Below are 22,091 nucleotides of genomic sequence, written 5' to 3'. Positions count from 1 at the left end.
CCAGTGTGAAAAGCAGAGAAGAACACACCGCTCGAGAAACGGCGGGATATGATTGCGGGCTAATGTGAATATTCTTAGCTTCAATCAGATATATGAAACGCAATGTTATTAAGCCGTTGTGGTTATGAAATGATTCAATGCCCTGTGCGTTTGATATGGTGTTCAGTGTGACTTGCTCTCCCCTCGTTTGTAACATGAATTGCGTGCCGCGCGTGCCTTGGTTGGGGTTACTTTACGGGGCTGGAAAAAGTTGGCTGTGTCTTACCTGGCTCAGCTGCCCCACTGCCTTTGCTAGTACCTGCTGCATCATCCGAATCTTTTTTAAAATATTTATGCAGTGAGCCCCTGAGTCTCTTGGTTTCTTCCTCTCTTTTTCTCTTTTCTTTTCTGTGCTCCTGACTTGTGCATGTTGGCAAATGGCACGCACGCTGATTGTCGAAGCGCTATGATCGAACGATGTCGTTTTTACCCCCTTAATCAAAGAGTCAGACCAAACCATTTTTGCATTAGGGGTGGTAGGGGGTTCTTGACGCCTTTTTCAAAGACAATAAAGGCAAAAGATCTAGAAATCATTTATTGAATGCAAATATAGCACATTTCTCCCCCAAATCAACACATTTTGAAATGAAATAAAATAATTTAATTGCAACTTCATGAGAGCCCAGTTCTGGGCCCTCCCCATTCCTGGGCCCGGGACAACATATCCGTTTGTCCCCCCCTGTCGGCGGGCCTGATGGGGTGTACAAGTTCCACGTCATAACTAAGTGGGATTTAAAAAAAAAATCGGGTCTATTGGCCCTTTTCCACTACCCTTTTTCAGCTCGCTTCAGCTCACTTCAGCCCGACACGGCTCGCATTTCGACTACCTCAGAGCAGCACGACTCAGCTCGCTTCAGCCCTGCTCAGCACCCAAAACTCGCACGGTTTTGGAGTGGGGCTGAAGCGAGCCAAACCGAGCCGAGTGAGGCTAGGGGCGTGAGGAGACACTCCCCTGTGCACTGATTGGTGAGGAGGAGTGTCCTCACATGCCCACACATGCCCCGCGAGCACGCTGGGATCTGTAAACACCGTAAACCCGGAAGAAGAAGAATTACAAATTACGAGAATTTCTGAAGCCTTATGCGCCTCGCCTCATCTATACGCTCTTGCCAGTATCTGTTGCCGTTGTCGGTGACAACAAGCCACATCACCAAGACCAGCAACACTAACGACTCCATGTCCTCCATGTTTATTGTTTACTATCCGGGTTGTGAGACTAGTCAAGTCAAGTCAAGTTTATTTGTATAGCGCTTTTAACAATAAACATTGTTGCAAAGCAGCTTTACAGAATTTGAATGACTTAAAACATGAGCTAATTTTGTCCCTAATCTATCCCCAATGAGCAAGCCTGTGGTGATGGTGGCAAGGAAAAACTCCCTCAGACGACATGAGGAAGAAACCTCGAGAGGAACCAGACTCAAAAGGGAACCCATCCTCATTTGGGCAACAACAGACAGCATGACTATAACATTAACAGTTTTAACGTGAAGTAAGTTTTGTTGATGTTATAAACTCTTCATTGATGGAAACTTGAGTGCAAAACTGTTCATGACAACTGCAGTCCTAAAGTTAGCAAGTCAACTGTAGTCCTCAGCCATAAAAGCATTACTGTAAGAGTCCAGAGCATCCTCCAGGTGTAACCCTCAACTGTCCTCATGGGGCCGTCCTTCACAGGAGCGATGCGATAAAACTCCGACCAGACACAGGGCACCAGGATGGATCAAGCAGGTCCGAGGGGCAGAAGAGGCCAGCATCTCAATCCCAGGACCAACATGTAACTCAGAAGGACAGATGGGGGGCACAGGTTGTTAGGTATGCCCTAAAAATGACACAAGCATTAAGTCTGTGTGGTAGGCTCGCAGAGACGAGAGTCTTGACATCAGGCATAATACACAACAATGGCATTAAGACTACCGCTTAAAAGATCACTGATGTCACTGTTTGAGCCGCCTAACGACATCACGTGACGTCCACCCACTTTCGTTAACTCCACCCAATGTGTCCACCCACTTCCAGCCAGCGCGGTTGTAGTCGAAATGCAACTCCAACAGCCCCACTCAGCTCGACTCAGCCGCGTTGGTAGTGGAAAAGCAGCATATGGGATTTTCAATAGTATGGCTCTCGGTTGGGGTGGCACGGTGGTGTAGTGGTTAGCGCTGTCGCCTCACAGCAAGAAGGTCCTGGGTTCGAGCCCCGGGGCCGGCGAGGGCCTTTCTGTGCGGAGTTTGCATGTTCTCCCCGTGTCCGCGTGGGTTTCCTCCAGGTGCTCCGGTTTCCCCCACAGTCCAAAGACATGCAGGTTAGGTTAACTGGTGACTCTAAATTGACCGTAGGTGTGAATGTGAATGGTTGTCTGTGTGTATGTGTCAGCCCTGTGATGACCTGGCGACTTGACCAGGGTGTACCCCGCCTTTCGCCCGTAGTCAGCTGGGATAGGCTCCAGCTTGCCTGCGACCCTGTAGAAGGATAAAGCGGCTAGAGATAATGTGATGTGTGGCTCTCGGTTTAGGAACGCTACCACTAGGATCGCTGTGTTTCACTTTCCCTCCCGATAATTTGAATGTACTGTTTCTTTAACTCATTAAATTTTAATGCTATGCGCTGAATGGCGCAGTGTTGATTCTCATGAACGCACTGTAACTTGGAGGCGGGCACCGGGACGGTTAGTTAAAACCCAAATGCCTCTGTGTTCACTATATGAGTGCACTATGTAGGGTAGGTATTCAGGTGGTTTACACACTTATAAGTGCACTAGGTTTTAAACAGAGAGCGATTTGGGATTGAGCCGCAATCTGGTAATACGTGCAGGATGTTGTTGCTCTCGTTTCATTATTCTCCAATGGGTTAGAGAGAGTGAGCGCAGCTGCTGGAGGAGCAGGGCTTTATTTCACTAGTGTTTCCAGCCTGGATGGTTTATTTAGTGCTGTCTGTGTTTGAGTGTTCATCCAGAGGAGTCAAGCCAAGCGTCTAAGGTCTGTTGTTGTTATTGAACACCCTTATTAAAAAGGTAAATTAAAATAAACACTGTTATTGTTTATTGATAGCTGGGCAGTGTTAGCTAACATCAGTCTGGACTTAAACCCATGGAGTTGTTGAAAGCTGCTTAGGGTTAGCATGAATGTGATTGTTATGGACTTGTTTAGCTTGCTAACTAAAGTTAACAATATATTTTATTCCTTGGTTTGAGTTGTATTTTTATAATTCTATTTGTTTGTTTTTTACTGTGTCTCCATTTACACACACACACACACACACACACACACAGTTGTGAATTAGCTGAACTTGTTTACAGACTGTGAGAGACAGAATCTAAAAAAAAAAATCCAGTAAATCACATTGTATGATAGTTTTATATACAACCCCGATTCCAAAAATTCCATATTTTATTCAGAATAGAACATAGATGACATATCACATGTTTAAACTGAGAAAATGTATCATGTAAAGAGAAAAATTACAACCCCGATTCCAAAAAAGTTGGGACAAAGTACAAATTGTAAATAAAAACAATGCAATAATTTACAAATCTCAAACTGATATTGTATTCACAATAGAACATAGACAACATATCAAATGTCGAAAGTGAGACGTTTTGAAATTTCATGCCAAATATTGGCTCATTTGAAATTTCATGACAGCAACACATCTCAAAAAAGTTGGGACAGGGGCAATAAGAGGCTGGAAAAGTTAAAGGTACAAAAAAGGAACAGCTGGAGGACCAAATTGCAACTCATCTCATCTCATTATCTGTAGCCGCTTTATCCTTCTACAGGGTCGCAGGCAAGCTGCAGCCTATCCCAGCTGACTACGGGCGAAAGGCGGGGTACACCCTGGACAAGTCGCCAGGTCATCACAGGGCTGACTCATTAGGTCAATTGGCAATAGGTCATTAACATGACTGGGTATAAAAAGAGCATCTTGGGCTACGTTCACACTGCAGGCTGAAGTGACTCAAATCCGATTTTTTCGCCCATATGTGACCTGTATCCGATCTTTTATTGACAATATGAACGACACAGATCCGATTTTTTCAAATCCGACCCAGGCCGTTTGGATATATGGGCAATTCCATGTAAATGTCAACCTCACCATGCAAAAGTAAAGCAACATGTAATACATCAAAACCACTCCCAGAGATCTCACCTAGGCCTGTATTTTACAGATGTGAATAAGTTGAACCAATTTGTAACCAACCTAATATGTCACTGTCAGTCTTTCTTTCTTATAATGTAAAACCCAAGCTAAAATCAACTTTGATCATCTCATCTCATTCTCATTATCTCTAGCCGCTTTATCCTTCTACAGGGTCGCAGGCAAGCTGGAGCCTATCCCAGCTGACTATGGGCGAAAGGCGGGGTACACCCTGGACAAGTCGCCAGGTCATCACAGGGCTGACACATAGACACAGACAACCATTCACACTCACATTCACACCTACGCTCAATTTAGAGTCACCAGTTAACCTAACCTGCATGTCTTTGGACTGTGGGGGAAACCGGAGCACCCGGAGGAAACCCACGCGGACACGGGGAGAACATGCAAACTCCACACAGAAAGACCCTCGCCGGACCCAGGGCTCGAACCCAGGACCTTCTTGCTGTGAGGCGACAGTGCTAACCACTACACCACCGTGCCGCCCCAACTTTGATCATGTACAATTCTATATTATTGCCACAAGCCACAGAAATGTATGCTAAAATCCACAAAACAGCAAAACAATAGCCATCCTAAATATTATTTAAGAACTTTGATAGTTTTAGCTGATATTTAGAGAGTTTTTCAAAGGGTTATGGTGGTTAAATTGCTGATTTTCTAAACATATGCCATGTCTATTTCAGACGCGTCACATCCATAACGCTGACTTTTCCTTCCGAAACTCTGCATGAAATACAAAATATTTTAAACAAAGATTTTTTAATATTCACCTTGGACCCCTCTATCAAATGGCTATCTCCATTTCGACATTAGGTTTACAATTTCACAGAGTTTGATAAAAATGTACAGTCACCCAAGAAAAGTGATACTTTTTCTGTCACGTCCATAACGCATCTTTTATTGGCATTTTCTGGCATGCCCTAGATGTACTATGGGAATTGTTCTTGTTCTATCACTTCTCCAGTATGGTACAGCCTTAAAATATGCAACACCTGTTTAAATACTGGGAGACAATAAAACATGCACTGGGTCATTTGTTGCCATTTTGAGTTCAAGTGTCACGTCCATAACGCTGGAATTGCTCTTATGTGGTCCTAATTCCGATTCCTATCCGCTCTTTTCATATGCGACTTCAGTCTGAACCGCCAGGTCGCATTCATCCGACTTACACGTCATCAACAAGCCACAAACGTCACTATTCTGCGCTGAAGTAGGCGGCGGGTCTCTCAAAAAAAGTTACAACAACATGGCGCATAATCACGGGTGCAGATAGAGGGTGGGACTCGTCCCACCCAGATTTAAATTCACCTCGTTCGGTCCCCCCCACTTATAGGGAGGAAAAAACATCTATGCTGTCTTTCTTTGCATAAGGCAAACCTCATGGAAAAATCAAAAGACTAATTACCATTCGGTTTATTGAGGTGCACAGCAGTGTATACATAGTTGCAACAACTCACATAAAACAAAGACTGATATTCGGTTGGTTGAGCTGCGCAGACTGCACAGGTTGCGAGCTCGAGCTTGGTTGCTATGGTTACTAACAACAAGTTTGACAGGCATATCGGGGTTGGGGCTGGTTTGCTGGCAGCTTTGTCCCTCCCAGTTCAAAAAACATATCTGCGCCCCTGCGCATGACATCAGTGCGAGGGACGCTTCAGGTTGTGAACGTTCTGAATCTTCTCAATGGAAGGACGCAGAGGTTAGGGAGCTGATTTCCATTTGGGGGGATGCAGCTATTCAAGCTAGATTGGATGGGTCATACCGCAACCGGGCGGTTTTACTTCCGTAAACACTGGCCATGCTCACTGCGTGTGACGTCGTCGTATCCTGCAATGCGCATGCGGAACACTTTTAGGTCGCTTTTCGTTCATACTGAGGATCACATACAAGTCGCATATATTTGTTAATGTGAACGACCTCACAAAAAAATCAGATTTCACAAAAAAATCGGAATTGAGCATTAAGCCTTGCAGTGTGAACGTAGCGTTGGAGTGGCAGCGGCTCTTAGAAGTAAAGATGGGAAGAGGATCACCAATCCCCCTAATTCTGCGCCGACAAATAGTGGAGCAATATCAGAAAGGAGTTCGACAGTGTAAAATTGCAAAGAGTTTGAACATATCATCTACAGTGCATAATATCATCAAAAGATTCAGAGAATCTGGAAGAATCTCTGTGCGTAAGGGTCAAGGCCGGAAAACCATACTGGGTGCCCGTGATCTTCGGGCCCTTAGACGGCACTGCATCACATACAGGCATGCTTCTGTATTGGAAATCACAAAATGGGCTCAGGAATATTTCCAGAGAACATTATCTGTGAACACAATTCACCGCGCCATCCGCCGCTGCCAGCTAAAACTCTATAGTTCAAAGAAGAAGCCGTATCTAAACACGATCCAGAAGCGCAGACGTCTTCTCTGGGCCAAGGCTCATTTAAAATGGACTGTGGCAAAGTGGAAAACTGTTCTGTGGTCAGATGAATCAAAATTTGAAGTTCTTTATGGAAATCAGGGACGCCGTGTCATTCGGACTAAAGAGGAGAAGGACGACCCAAGTTGTTATCAGCGCTCAGTTCAGAAGCCTGCATCTCTGATGGTATGGGGCTGCATTAGTGCGTGTGGCATGGGCAGCTTACACATCTGGAAAGACCCCATCAATGCTGAAAGGTATATCCAGGTTCTAGAGCAACATATGCTCCCATCCAGACGACGTCTCTTTCAGGGAAGACCTTGCATTTTCCAACATGACAATGCCAAACCACATACTGCATCAATTACAGCATCATGGCTGCGTAGAAGAAGGGTCCGGGTACTGAACTGGCCAGCCTGCAGTCCAGATCTTTCACCCATAGAAAACATTTAGCGCATCATAAAACGGAAGATACGACAAAAAAGACCTAAGACAGTTGAGCAACTAGAATCCTACATTAGACAAGAATGGGTTAACATTCCTATCCCTAAACTTGAGCAACTTGTCTCCTCAGTCCCCAGACGTTTACAGACTGTTGTAAAGAGAAAAGGGGATGTCTCACAGTGGGAAACATGGCCTTGTCCCAACTTTTTTGAGATGTGTTGTCATGAAATTTAAAATCACCTAATTTTTCTCTTTAAATGATACATTTTCTCAGTTTAAACATTTGATATGTCATCTATGTTCTATTCTGAATAAAATATGGAATTTTGAAACTTCCACATCATTGCATTCCGTTTTTATTTACAATTTGTACTTTGTCCCAACTTTTTTGGAATCGGGGTTGTAGGTGATTTTAAATTTACCCCGACAGCGTCCTCGTGTAAACGGGCCCTGAGAAATTGATAGAACAAGGAATGCAAACAATAAAATTTCAATGTGAGCAAACAATAAAGATATAATAATGTTAGCAAAATATGAATAATCTTATTTTCATTAATTTCACCTTAAAATGCACCAGAATGCACGAATATGAATTGAAAAATCAAAATTTTACGGGGGAGGGCCCCCGGACCCCCCTCTTTTTGCAAGCACCAGCTGCTTGTGGCAGCTGTGGTTCAGGTACCACACGCATTTGGGCCACCACATTTTTCATTTGGGCCAGTAACTTTTCAATTCCACTGGCCCAATGGGCCACCAGTGGTAAATGCTTAATGTGTAGGCCTGCACATGTAGTCTTTCCTACTCTTTCTCCTAGTGGTCATCTCTTTTGTCAGCATCGGTGTCCTTTGCTTTTCCTTGTAAATACTTTTTTCTTATAGCCATGCTCTGATCTAATCCCCTTTGCAACGTCGACATTAACGTTAGCTGTCTTGTCCTGTGTATTCTCAATGGTATCACTCACACTGCTATTCCCACCATCCATCGGATTCAGGAGTTTTCCTCTTAGCAGGGGAAACTTCTGCCACTGCACTTGTACGTTTTAGCCAGCGGTCCATGTTTGTTTTACAGCAAAAGTCCGAGAGAGGAAGGCTGCACGCGCTGTGTGTGTGTGTGTGTGTGTGTGTGTGTGTGTCTGCTGGCTTTTTTTTTCCTGAGTAGGCTACAGGGGGAGAGGGGGGTCAGTCAGTAAAAGGACGGTTCAATTCAAGTAACCTTGAGAACAGAAGGTAGTCGCGCATTCACATTGATCCATTATTAGATTGACGTTGTCAGGCAATGCAGTAATGTGTGGGAATCTCTCGCATTAGAATCGTTAAAGGTGCAGGAATTAAAAAAATATGCGCGATACCCGCAATCCCACACCCAAATTCAGGCCCTGCAGGATTACTACAGTTGTGGATGGAATAAGGCTATTTACTGTTTGTTTATTGTTTTAATCTCAACTGCATTAAGGCGGCAAGAAATTAAGCCGCAAATGACCTTTTGACGAGACACACCTATTAATTGAAAAGCATTCCAGGTGATCACCTCATGAAGCTGGTTAAGAGAATGTCAATAGAGATCTTGCAGTCACGTGACCGGAAAGTACACAGCCGCCATCTTGTCGGTCAAAAACACAGCTGAATACTGCTGCACTCGTGTACAGAATGGATCAATTTCAACCGACGGACTACACGGCTCATTTTTCTAATGAACAGACAACTAGATATATGTCTAAAATAAATGATCTACAGATTAGTGACCCTTATGGCTTTCCGGACGGAGTTTTCACGACCGTGTCGGTGGATTTTGAACTGCCGGAGGTGGAATACCCGGACGTGTATAATTACCTCATAAACTTTCCCTCGCTGTTCAGTGGTGAAGCACTGCGTGCTTATAAATCTCTGGACAGTTATCTTTACAGAAATTCAGGATTTGTCAGCCGCGGCATCTTGTAAACAAGAAAATAATCCTCATTGGATGGGTAAGTCACTTAAGTATTATCTAGTATAGCACTGACCAGCCGATTATAGAATAAGATAATTCCAAATCGTCTGTCTTGTTTACCATGGATCTGGCGTTGGAGAGGTAGAGGCGGCAGTGGAGGTTTGAGTGGCTGTTTTCTGAGCTTAGTCAACAGGCCGGCTCTGCCTGCAGCCTCGCTTTTGCTTCCGCTCCCGACGCCGCCTCCTTCGCCTGCCAGACCCGATAACAATCCACGGAGACCCCGCTGGTCTCGCTATCTCGTCTGGAATGTTGTGCATGCGATGGAAATCGCTACAAACCGTCATTTTCTGCTGGAAACCAATGTCCAGTAAGTCCATACGGTTGTAGTGGATATTGAAGTCCGGTACAGACGAACAACACGCAAAAATACACACGAAAAACACAAAAAACGTGCACAGGTAGGGAGAGCTTGTAGCCGCAGCCGTTGTAGTAGGGTTTTCCAGAAGAAAAGGTAGAAGCAGAAGTAGAACTAGAAGGCGGAAATATGGCGTTTGACCGACAAGATGGCGTCTGTCACAATCTGGATCGGCTGTGACGTCACATGCAAGTGCTCCATAGTGTACAAAGCGTCATCGAGGTCAACACTGGATATGCTGAAGAATCTAAATTATGAACCATTTTGTTTTTTAACACTTTTTTTTTTCTTTTACCACATACTCTAATTCTGTAAAATATATGGAGTCTTATGTTCCATATCTTTATTTCATCGTTTTTATGTCTTCAGCAGAGATGTCCACAAGCACTGCAGACAAAAATGGGTTGCGCCAGCAACTTGAGTCCAGAAAAGAAAAAAACAAAACCTTTCTTTCGAATGTTCAAGCGATTTTTATATAGCTAGTCTCCGCTGCCCATAATTTGCTGCAAATTTAATTATTCCACCATGAAATTGTCTTCGATTCGGGTCATGACCAGAAGTGACGCCATATTTGTTGATCGATTCTCGTGCTCTGATTGGCTGAGCCGGACCACATGACCATGCCGTAGCATATGTAGTTATGTTACAGAGCCAGGCAGCGTACTACAGAGGGGAGCTGAGAAAGTCAAGCGCGCACACATCTGGAGGGAAATTTCATATATATTTTGCAGGTATTTTACAGTTAGTAATTTATTAGCTGAGGATTCACCAGAAGGCATGTACAGGCTTTCGTCTAAACCGGGGAACAGGGGCGCTGCGCCCTCTTACTGAAATGCCGATTGAACCCCAAGTCACACTTAGGCCATGCACTTATATGCTACTGCACAACATGCAGTCGATCTCAAAACGATCTTTTCTCCGTGAAAACATCCCAGCAACACCACATGGCAATCTGTCTGATCATCAAATACGTTATAATTACTCCAGAAATATTCCAATCATAGTAGATACACCGCCAGACGGTGCAAAAACAATCCGAATTGGCGTTTCCCAGACTGAGGCGCCATGTTGTTTAGTTGTTTACTTGTCGCGGCTGCTCTCGCGAGATTTGACATGGGTTACATACAAGGTCAGCTGACTTGTAGAGCGAGATTTCTCGAGACTGAATGACCTTTCACCCACCGGCATGGGAGTTTTTGACAGAAGTAGTTCGCGAGTTGTTTTTGTTGACACTTGGGCATTTAAAGATGTCATCCCGCGGCACGAAACGGAAGAAAGCCAAAGACTGTCCGGGGCAGAGGAAGATTACTTCTTTTTTTTTCAATGCTGACAGACAATTTGTTACAATTTCCCTCTCAGACAGCCTCAGAATGTCCCATTGGAGCCTCAATTTTTCAAAGGCTTCGCATGGCGGGGGGGACGGACAACTGGCACCATCTCCCGTCGCTTCGCTCCTTTGCCATGGTGAGCGCCCTCATGCTAAATTTTTCTAGAAAAAACCCTGATGTAAATTAAAAAATTTTCTTTGCTGCAAATTCCAGAGCCGCTGCCTATTTTTTATTATTATTTCTCCCCCGTCGGCTACTTCAGATTTTCTGGAGCCAAAACTAATCCGAAGTCCGTCCCACGCCATGTGGCACATAGGGGGGCACCGATCTCCGTAGCCCTCGGCCTCTCGCCTATTACATAGCTAGGGTTACAGTGGGGGGTTGGTCCTCTGGTAACTGCAAGAGATTGACTTCCCACTCACATTTGTATTGCAGCATGCCTTGCCAGACGGCAGTAGGTACCATTTTTATGATGGTCTTTGGTATTACCCGACCGTGAGTCAAACTCGCGATCTCCCGATCAAGAGGCGGACACGCTAACCACTAGGCCACTTGCCGGTAGAGTTTCTGGAGAACCCTGCTTTGTTATTGTTCTACGATGTAGAAGAGAGTCAAAATACAGAAAAACTATGAATGAGTAGGGGTGTACGAACTTTTTTGACTGGTGTTGTCCAGTTTTCTTTTCTGCGTAACTGTGAAAGTCTTCAGATTTAGCAGCATTGTCATAGCTACTATGAATGTTTTCAATGTTTATCAAAATTAAAGTATATAACTGGTAATAGTCATCAATTTTATTTGATTTTATGATATTTATCTGAACAGAAAACATCAACATTTTGCAGAAACTTTTATTATTATCATACTGTTGTCCTCACGTTTAATTTTCATAGTTTCATTAATGCATATAAAGGTGTAGTCCTGTGTATCGCTATACTGGTGGGAGAAACGCCGCTGACATTTAAAAAAAAAAAAAAAAAAAAAGTCAGTTTTATACAATTATTCTTAACGTATTAATTATCACAGTATTTTGATTCTCCCATTTAAGTCTGACAGTTTGATTAACACGCACAGTACTGTAGTCCTGTGTAAATTTCTGTTTGACTGCACTGAGGCCATCCTTAAATAAAATCCGTTTCCTGTCCACCGGGTGAGCAAAAAAATTTTCAGTCGGGAGGGAGGGATTTATTTATTTATTTTTTATATATGGATGGATAAGAAATCGCAATGCTGTTTGCTTTTTCTTTCAGTACTTTTTTATTACAAAAGCAGACACATTTAATAAAATGACAGTTTAATCAACTGAAACTTGTACAAAAACTTTAAGTTAGCATTTTAAATGCTGACTGCAACATTTGCAAAACTTTTACAAAGGTACTTAAAATGTCCGACACACGGACTTTTTGTAGTTCTAAATCGAGCGTTAGGCCGAGTTCGGATGAAATTACACTATTAAAATGATCACTGAATGATTTGTTTTTCTGAATCTTTACTATTTTGTTGTTCGCTAGAATACCATTTTGCGATTTCACACTTAGGTGGGGTTTACATTAGACCGTATCAGCGGATCATCAGATTAACGTTTTTAAAATGATTAGCGTGCACACAGCAACACCAATACACAATTCGCGTGCACACAGCAACGCCAATACACGGATACGCTCGGCTCCGCAGGTATCCTGCGCTCCAAATCACTCCGCCCTGAACAGCGAGTGCCCTCTGGAGGGTGCGCACTCCGGCCCTGCGCAGCTCACAGAGCGCGCGAGTGAAGCGCACGAGCAGTGATTCGGGACTGAGCCGCTGTGTGTGTGATCCCAGCGCATATCACTTACTACTTGCAAGTGGAAGGATAGCAAGCCTAAAGACAATCATAACTACACAATGGGCAGTATTTGCATCAGTATTTTCATACTTTTATACTCTTTAATGAAAGGTGATACAAGGCGGAAGTCCGCGCCGTTTTTCAGCAGTCGCGTCACATGACCAACGCCAGCGAATCAGGAAGGTGGATGTCACAGTGACGTTGTCCAATGACGACGCCAGCTAGAGCTCAGCACAGCGTATCCGCGTATTCTCAATTTTTACACAGCACCGGAGCTGACACGATCTGGATTGAATACGTGGACGCTGGCGGATTCCCGTTTCCCGGCGTTTCCAGGCGGTTTAATGTAAACGGACAGTGCATCCGCGAAGAAAATGAGACAGATACGGTCTAATGTAAACTTGGCCTTAAGCAAATGTTTGAAAACTCCGGATCTGCTTCCTTCATGGTGGCTGCTGTTTTTTTGTGCCGCACGGCGCATGCGCAGAGCTGATTCAGTTCAGAGTGCGCGCGCACTCGGCGGAGGCAGTAGTGTGTCGGAGGGGACAGAAGCAGAGATGACGCTTATTTTGTCTCCGGTAAACCAGTCTTCTCTCGTTCAATTACGTGCTGGCATCAAAAGACACCGTTGGTTGTAAATGAACCCAAACTGAGTGGTTGGAGTGTATTTTCATACACAAATGGAGAAATGTTCGCTGAGTGTGTAATTGTGTAGCCCCACTGCAGACCGTTGTCGTTGTTAATTCATAGCATGCTCAGCTGTGTGAATGTGTCATGCACCGAAAATAAGAGATTTACAAGCCAGGAACGCCTCATGATGCAATACGCAAGAAAAGAAAGAAGATTTACTGCCATTTTACTTTGTATCTGAGTAAAGTGAATAAATAAATGGTCTGTGGAAAATACATTTAATCCTGGGAACTGCGTGCACAGGAGTTTTTGTGCTACTTATTTGTCATGGCTGGCTAGTATGAGCCTTAGTGGAAAGCCCTGGGAATGCGGAAATGTCAAGTTTGATTTTAGATTTACGAACCCGAAAAAATGTCGAAAAACCGGCGTTAAAAAAAAAAAAATTTCAACCACACAAACGGCACTCACCCGGCCGGTGGACCGGAAACAGAACATTTTTTAATAATGGCCTGAGCTACTAGAGTTCTTAAAGGACTGAACACAAGACTTCTATGAGCTGTAAGTCTGGGTATAAAACTTACGACTAGAACACCGTGTGTAGGGATGTAGAAATAGTGAATATTCAGTGAATCTTTTTGCTTGGGTTGGCAGATTGCAAAGCAGACCATGAAAATCCCAAAACTGTAGTATTTCAGTGCCCTTCATTTTCCAAATAATTAGTTACTTTACTCCATTTTATTATGTTAGAAAAAGTGTCAGTTATCAATAGTTTGGACACCAGTTTGTATTAAATAGATCCCAAGTCGTAGCTGTTTACAGGACGTTATCTGATGGCATAGAATTATCAATGGGTGTACCACAGGGCTCTGTCCTGGGACCCCTCTTGTTTAATATGTTTATTATATCCCCACTCCAAAGGAAGGAGGGGGAGTATACTGGTTTACCTCTGTCCATCCGTGTGTCTGTATCCCCGTCCGTCCGGAATACCCTTTTTCTCAGCAACCACAAATCATAGCCACTTCGTACCAAACTTCAGCTTGGGGTCCTATAGCGTGTATACCGTTTTCAGGTCTGTCCCACATCGACTTCCTGTTTACCGACTGAATGTATTTACGAAACACAGTGTGGATTTTGACGCGATTTCGCCATGACAGTTTACCAGGATGCTATTTGAAATCCCTGAGGGGGGAACACTGCGCTTTACTTGTTTCAGGGTTAATTATTTGTTGAAGTCAACATTCATAATAAGTGCCCTTTTCCTTCGATTGCTTGCATTCTGATCTAAGCGAGAGTGGAGGGGATACATAAGTGAGCAGTAGCTCACAGTTGATCTTGTTAATGATCAGGATTGGAATTGCGTTTATTGCATGCAAAAATATAACGTGCATGCAAGTCATGATGGAAGAAGATGGAAGTCATGACATGAATGTGCGAGAAGAGCTCGAGATGATAATCTGGTCGATCTGGTTGATGAAGAACTGCAGCGTGATTGTTTATGCAGATGACGCAGGTATTACTTTTGCTATGCTAAGCATCCGCCCATCCATCGGGTCCACCCTTCACGCGGAGTTAACCAGCCTGAATGCATGGTTCAGTGCAAATGAGCTTCTACTTAATGTAAAGAAAACTAAGTTTATGCTCTGTGAGTCTCGCTAACACTTGGCCATTACTTCTATATCCAGTTCATTCTTTTGTTGAACTTTATCTGAGTTACTGATTGTATCTGTATCTGTAATGAGGTACTTGGATGTCGTATTCGATTCGTCCTTAAGCTGACACGACCACATGGACTGTGTAGCCAAGAAGATTAGTAGCAGGTTAGGATTACTGGCACGGATTTGGAAATATCTTAAAGTCGATGTATATAAACGGCTCTATGGCGTCCTTGTTCAGCCACTGGTCAGGTACTGTAATGCCATCTGGTCAAACGCCCTTCAAACCAGTCTGGTGCGACTTATTAAGCGCCGAAAGAGAGGCACTTGTGTTATCGTACAGAAGAAAATGTGTGATAAACGATGAGGAGAACTGTTTAAACAGCTTGGTTGGAGATGCCTATTGGTGATCATTGGTTCTTCCACAGATGTATGGCTGCATATTGCTGGGTTTCAGTCTCGTGACTTTTCTTAGCGGTTTTACCGGCAGTGAATAGCTGGTGGTCTAAACGGCTGCCGTAGTGCAAACAACCAGCGATAAGTTATCAGAGTACGCTCGTAATCTAGAAGCCACTGCTGGCTTTAGATCTATTCAGAAGATTGCTGTGTGCAATGGAATCGACCCCTACAGTCTGGGAAAGAAGGATTTGTCATACGATCTCGAAAACTACCCTTCAGTCGAGTTCCCCGACATCTCGAACTATCTGGTGTTGCAGACGTCCTTCTACACCGCAAAACGGATGAAAGCGTGGAAGAGTATGGAGGCTTACAACTTTTTTGTATGTGGCTGGGTAAAGGACCTCGCTATCAAGTCACTGCCCAATGAATCCTGTTTTGTTTTTGCCCGTGTAAGTATGTTCTTTTTTTTTTTTTTTTTTTTTTTTTTTTTAAGCTTTTCGTTCACGTCTTTATAACGAAGCGCAAACAAACAGTCGGCTTGATTCTCACTTGTGTTGGCTCTTATCTCTCAGCTAAATCATTCACAAAGATCATCAGAAACCCCTTTAAAGACCTGGATCTTAGTTAAACAGGACGGAGAAGAGATCACGGCGCATTGTAGCTGTACGGCTGGGGAAGAATTTTGTCGCGACCTTCACGCATATGGATTTGTGAGGAGGAAACAAAGAAACAGCTGGGGACTTTAGCGCTTCGTGACTAAAAAAAAGTAGCGTAAAATAACGACACGTAGCAAGAAAAGTCCTTGGAAAACACTAAAGGCCAATTTATGCTGACAACCCAGTCCTCGCAGACGGTGTCGCAGATAGTGTCTGCGTAGCCCCCCCACCTTCGCAGACGCTCTGTGCGCACCTCCCAAAAATTGTGACCACCGCAGAAGCCTCGCAGACAAGAGGGCTCTGATTGGTCCACTCTACATCCGCTGTACACGCACTTCCGCTTCCCTACTTTCCCGGTTTGGTTTGTTTTCACGACCGCCATTTTTAAAAACACGAGCGAAGCTGGAGCAGCACGAAGAGCGGTTGATTGAGGAAGTGCGTACATCTATACGACTCCAGTTCTAGTCATTTATAAAAAAAAAAAGTTCTAGTCATTAGGTAACCGGAGGATAAACACTCCACTAACCACACCCACCAACTACTCCTAGCGACTTCGCGCCCCCTTGCGTTGTGCCGGTGAATAACATCGCGCACAACTATTACTCCCCGCTCAACGATAAATTACAACTGTCTGCGAAAAGCTATCTGCAAAAGCCTTCTCGCACGAGCATGCAGAGGCCTTAAGGCCGTAGCTGAGAGGGAAATACAAACCTTTCACCAAGTGATCACTGCAAACTCGAGCACGCTTCGACTCGGCTCCCTTCGATTTCAGCGAGAGGTTCGAAAGCCACCTTTCTCCACGTCTTTTTGTGAAATCCTGTGTTCGTTCACCCTTTTTTATTAGTTCACGGCGAACCCTGAAGAAACTTTTATCAGTTTCACGGTTTGATCGATTCGAACAACGCAAGCGTAAGTTGTTTTTCATGCGAGCGATGCAGCTTCTCCGTACAAACGCTTTGTCGGCTGAGCTTCGGTAGACCGCCAGCTAAAGTTTTGAATAACTAATGAGGCGGATGTGACGTCACGTGAAGCCCAGAAATAAGTGACTTTTTCCCATCCTATCGCTCAAGTATTGTAAAAAGAAATTCATTATAGTCTCTTCCTCTGGTGTTATATTCGTTTGGGTAAAATTATTGCTGTGTTGTTTAACAGTCTTCACCTTGAGGTTTTACTCTCTCGCCCTGGGCTAAATGCCAGAAGAGAACTTTTTTTTATTTATTTTTTACTCACAAAATACCGTCGATGATGTTTTTAAGAAGATGCCACCACCAAAAGTGTTAGTTTCGGTCATGTGTGTTTTTAAAGCAGCTCTTTTAGTTATTTATTCAGTTTTTAAAATGTTTTATATAATTATGTTTTAATTGCTCATCCAGCTGGCAGGCGATGAACTTATGTCATCATGTGTCGTCTGTTGTCTGTTTGGTATCGTCCACATTTCACGAAAATCGCTTCTTCTTTCTCCAGTTCTTCACCGATTTTTATTCTTTTTGGCAGGAAGGTAGGTCTGCCTGGGGTGCATATTAGGGCTGTAACGATACACCTAACTCACGATTCGATTCGTATCGTGATTTTTGACCCACGATTCGATACACCCACGATTTTTTTTAAATGTATTTTTAAAGTAGTAAATTTGACTTATTAACATTTACTTACTTACATTAACTATTTAATAACAAATAATTCAGACCACTGCAGAGAATGAGTAATATGTATGCAAAAATGAACAAATGTATATCCAAAGACTGTTTTATTTCTCAAAATAATACTGTTGAGCCGGAAGCTCTGTTTTTTTTTAGGTTCTGAAAGTCATTTTTCCAAATCGTGTAAATCCGTTAAGATTTTTTTTTTTGGGGGGGGGTGGCTCTCTCACTGTCTCACTCTCATAGGGCCAATGATTTTCTGTGATCGCGGAAAACAGATGGAAATTACGGAATTTTTATGGTGAAACATTGCTCGCGTGTCAAAATGTAACTGCCGCAGAAGGCTTCCGCCCAAGCAGACATGCCTTCAGTGTTGCCAGATATTGCTAACGTTTTCCACCCCAAAATATGTTCAAAACCAGCCAAAAAGCACCTAAACCCGCCCAATCTGGCAACACTGCATGCCTTTCCGGTCAAGTGATTGTGATTGGCTTGTGGCACACCTAGCCAGCCAATGAGCTGCTTGTTTACAGATTCGCTCCCCGCGTCGCAACCAGAATGGCGACCGCTTAAAAGAAATGAATGCTCTGCCAGTGGCGAGTGTGGACGTTGCGTGACTCGCAGAAGATTGTCGCAGGTCGGCGAGAAAACGACTTACTAATAGATATAAAAAATAAAAGTAATTTAAGTAAGTTTAAAATGTAATTTAAATAAAAAGTAAAGTATTCATAAATTGAAGTTTGGAAGCACCTCTGTTTTTGGGCTGAGGAGAAGTTTGAAAGGGTGTACTGCGATTCTGCCTTCTTGTATCGCGACACGGATCGTGGCTCTGCGTATCGCGATTTCGATACGCATATTGTTTCAGCCCTAGTGCATATAGATAGCTTCTACCCAAATTTGCATAACTGCAATTAATAATGAAGATATGGAATAATTAATCAATCCCTAATGAGCAGTTTCCACACATCACTTCTTGTCCCTCAATTCTACACTGATTTTGATTCTTTCTGGCATAAAGTGCCACATAACTTCTACCCAGATTTACTTAATTACAATTATTAACGAAGTTATGGACTAATTAAGCCTTAATGAGCAGTTCAACAAAAATCGCGTCTTCTCAGTCGATTCCTCGCTGTTTTGGATTCTTTCTGGCAAATATTTGACTACGTTCAGACTGCACCCTGAAATGACCCATATCCGATTTTTTTTTGCCCATATGCGACCTGTATCCGATTTGTTATTGACAATCTGAACGACACAGATCCGATTTTTCCACATGCGACCCAGGCCGCTTGGATATGTGGTCCTAAATCCGATGCATATCCGATATTTTCACATGCGACTGCAGTCTGACCGGACAGGTCGCATTCATGCAACCTACACGTCATCAACAAGAGACAAACGTCACTATTCTGCGTTGGCTAATCCCGCCTCTTTGGTGGAAACTTGAAGAGTGCGCTTTTTTTTGTTTACGTATTACGTAGATGTGCTTATTATGTGTCAATTTGCACATGCGGGACACTTTTGGGTCGTTTTCCGTTCATATTGGAGATCGCATACAAGTCTCATATAATTGGTAATGTGAACGGCCTAACAAAAAAATCGGATTTCACAACAAATCGGATATGGGTCGTTTCAGGTTGCAGTCTGAACGTAGTGTTTGAGCTGGACTGGTTGAGAGTAGAACTGCACAAGGTGGCTCACTTTAGATCTAGAGATGTGACGATTAATCGATCCCTGATCTATCGATCCATTTCAATCCGTGATTCAAAAATCAATTTACTGATGATTCGCTAATAATACCTACTTTCATCCCGACAACCCTAGATGCAGAACAAACTTCGACAAACTGCATAATTTTGATATTAAAAATTTGATTCGGTATCTGGAGCTGAACTTGGGCGCAGCGATGTTTGTGGTTGCTGCAGCAATCTCGCAAGATCACGCGCCGCTTTGTGAAGAAACACGGCGGATGACTCAGAATTACTGAAACCACCAGCTTTTAAAAGCCCAGTTTGGCGGCATTTTTTATCACTGTCTCGGGACAAAAAACAAGTGTTGTGTAAGCTGTGAGTCTAAGTTTCCTCATCATGGCAATACATTATTGCTGTCTCAGTGCTTTATGTACTCTCTGGACAATAAATGTTGCGTCTCAAGAGGTGGAATTCACTTTAACAAGAGTGACTAACTGTTTTAAAACAGGCCTTTCAGTTGCATAATTTGGGCTTTTCTGTGGTGATACAGGGTAATTTGGGCTTTTCTGCATGCGTGAAGTGCTGTTTTCCCAGCGCTCTGTGTTTAAACCTGCTGCTGCTTTTTTAGCTGCAAAGTTCATCTCATCTCCTCTCATTATCTCTAGCTGCCTATCCCAGCTGACTACGGGCGAAAGGCGGGGTACACCCTGGACAAGTCGCCAGGTCATCACAGGGCTGACACATAGACACAGACAACCATTCACACTCACATTCACACCTACGGTCAATTTAGAGTCACCAGTTAACCTAACCTGCATGTCTTTGGACTGTGGGGGAAACCGGAGCACCCGGAGGAAACCCACGCGGACACGGGGAGAACATGCAAACTCCACACAGAAAGGCCCTCGCCGGCCACGGGGCTCGAACCCGGACCTTCTTGCTGTGAGGCGACAGCGCTAACCACTACACCACCATGCTGCCCAGCTGCAAAGTTATGAATAAATAAATAAATAAATCTATGAATGTTTATATTTACCTTTTTATTGCAAAATGTCTACAGCATTAATCTCTCTTGACGTCCATGACAAAAAGAATTAGAATACATATATTATTTCCCAGCTGGGAGGTCCGTATGGTGAAATACCGTGACCGAGGTCTTGAAAGTACTGAGCGAGGCCCTCTGGGCCGAGGTCAGTATTCAAGGCCAAGGTCACGGTATTTCGCCATACGGACCGACCTTAAGCTGGTAAATAATATATTTATTTTTTTCTTTACCAAATTCTAACAGAAAACGAGAGCGCCTGAAAGGGAAAACCGAGCCGCGCCGCCATTTTGAATCCTCATTCACGGCTGTAATGCAAATGGCTTCCTCCTCGGTATACAAGTGCACTTCCATGGCAGGAAAAAAACCTAGATTTTGCTGCCTATGTAGTCCCCTATTTATACAAACTGGAGTCATTCAGGATTCAGCCATGTTTTTGCTCTGCGTTAGCAAATTAGAGGTTTTTAGCTTTCTCCTGAAATGTTTTTTTTTTTTTATTTTGTCATCCTCAGGGTAGTAAAACTCGCTTCCGCTGTGAACACTGTCGTTATCGCTTTCCATGCTGTAAAATTAAAAATAAATGATTGTTCTGTTGCTTCTGTTTTATGACTGCGTAAGTACACTGATTATTGCAAGAAAGACCTGTTATCCATCCATCTGTTGCTCGTTTGTAAAATGTCCACACGGTTGAATTGAACATAGGTGCTGTGTTTAGGTTCGTTCAGGTTTTCCGACTGACTGCTTGGCGAGTTTCCACTTCTCCATTCTCTTATGACGCACCTCTATAAGAATCATGTCATGTACTTGTATTATTACCTGAAACCAGATATTGTTCCTGGTTATATTTTTTCCAGTGTTACTGTCTACAGCAGGGCAGAGCAGTGAAAGAGGAGCACATAAATCAATCCAATAACCATGCGTACCGTGTGTGTTACAACCTGCACCCAATATTTGCTTTGGAAAACCAAGCGACGCTGTTTGTGTTCTCTGGTGTTTTGTTCACTTATTCGTTTCAACTTGAGCTTTAACATGCTTTTTGTGTGTCCAAAAGAGGGAGCATGATGTATACAGGCGTCCTGAGCGCCGTGACCTTGTGTGTGGACGGGATGACGTGCGGCAGCTGTGTCCAGACCATAGAAGAGCAGATTGGAGGACTGCCGGGTGTAATCCACATCGAGGTAATGACAAATCGTTTTCTTCGGAAAATAATAAACTGTAACTATATTATGGCCAGTTGGTAGGAGGTGTGTGTGTATATAGGACTAAGTTTGGTGCAAATAGTGTTCTGTATTTTTTTTTTGTTAAAGGAGAACTGAAGGCAAATAAAAAAAAAAAAAATTTTAAATCAAAATTCTCATTAAATATCGAAATGCATTTTTGATCGCTATTTTGTCGCTGCTATAGCAAGTTATGAGTGTTTTGAAATACGCTCTGTAATATATATCAGTCCATATGTCAAAGCAATGGCCGTAAACAAGATTCGTCGAGACCTGTGCAAGACATCGTAGGACGGAAGTAAAACGTACAGCGCAAATCAAAGCGACCGACATCTGCCAACGTTGTCAAAAGACGTGCGCGCACTCTTTCGAATGCTGACGTAATCAAGCCGGAGATTTTGTTTGCTCTGATCGCAATCAGGAAAGTTTGTAGGCAGTAATCGTCATTTAAACTTGTTTTTGTGCAATACTTCGTTTGGAAAAGAGTTTTCAAAATGGCAGCACTGACACCTGGCTGACACTTCACGTTTCGAAGTCTCGTGAAGATCGCGCGGATAAGCGACGCCTGCCGTGAACCAAACAAACTAAATTCAACACGGCTAAAAACCGAATAGGCCGATAAGTATAAT

The 22,091-nt window shown here is 43.4% G+C and overlaps 1 protein-coding gene across 1 annotated transcript in view; it reads left to right on the top strand.

Annotated features, from left to right (window-relative positions):
* Window positions 1-2,890: 2,890 nt before the first annotated feature.
* atp7a (ATPase copper transporting alpha) overlaps window positions 2,891-22,091 on the top strand; it is a 132,027-nt gene continuing 112,826 nt past the window's right edge. Inside the window, exons 1-2 of the mRNA XM_060915283.1 lie at window positions 2,891-3,011; window positions 21,297-21,423. Coding sequence (XP_060771266.1) covers window positions 21,304-21,423 — 120 coding nt within the window. The 5' untranslated portion in view covers window positions 2,891-3,011; window positions 21,297-21,303. The remainder of the gene's footprint in view (window positions 3,012-21,296; window positions 21,424-22,091) is intronic.

The sequence above is a fragment of the Neoarius graeffei genome, chromosome 2, assembly GCF_027579695.1.
Source record: "Neoarius graeffei isolate fNeoGra1 chromosome 2, fNeoGra1.pri, whole genome shotgun sequence".
NCBI classification, from domain to species: Eukaryota; Metazoa; Chordata; class Actinopteri; order Siluriformes; family Ariidae; genus Neoarius; species Neoarius graeffei.
The sequence above is the reverse complement of the archived record's forward strand: the minus strand, read 5'-3'. Positions and strand labels throughout refer to the sequence as shown.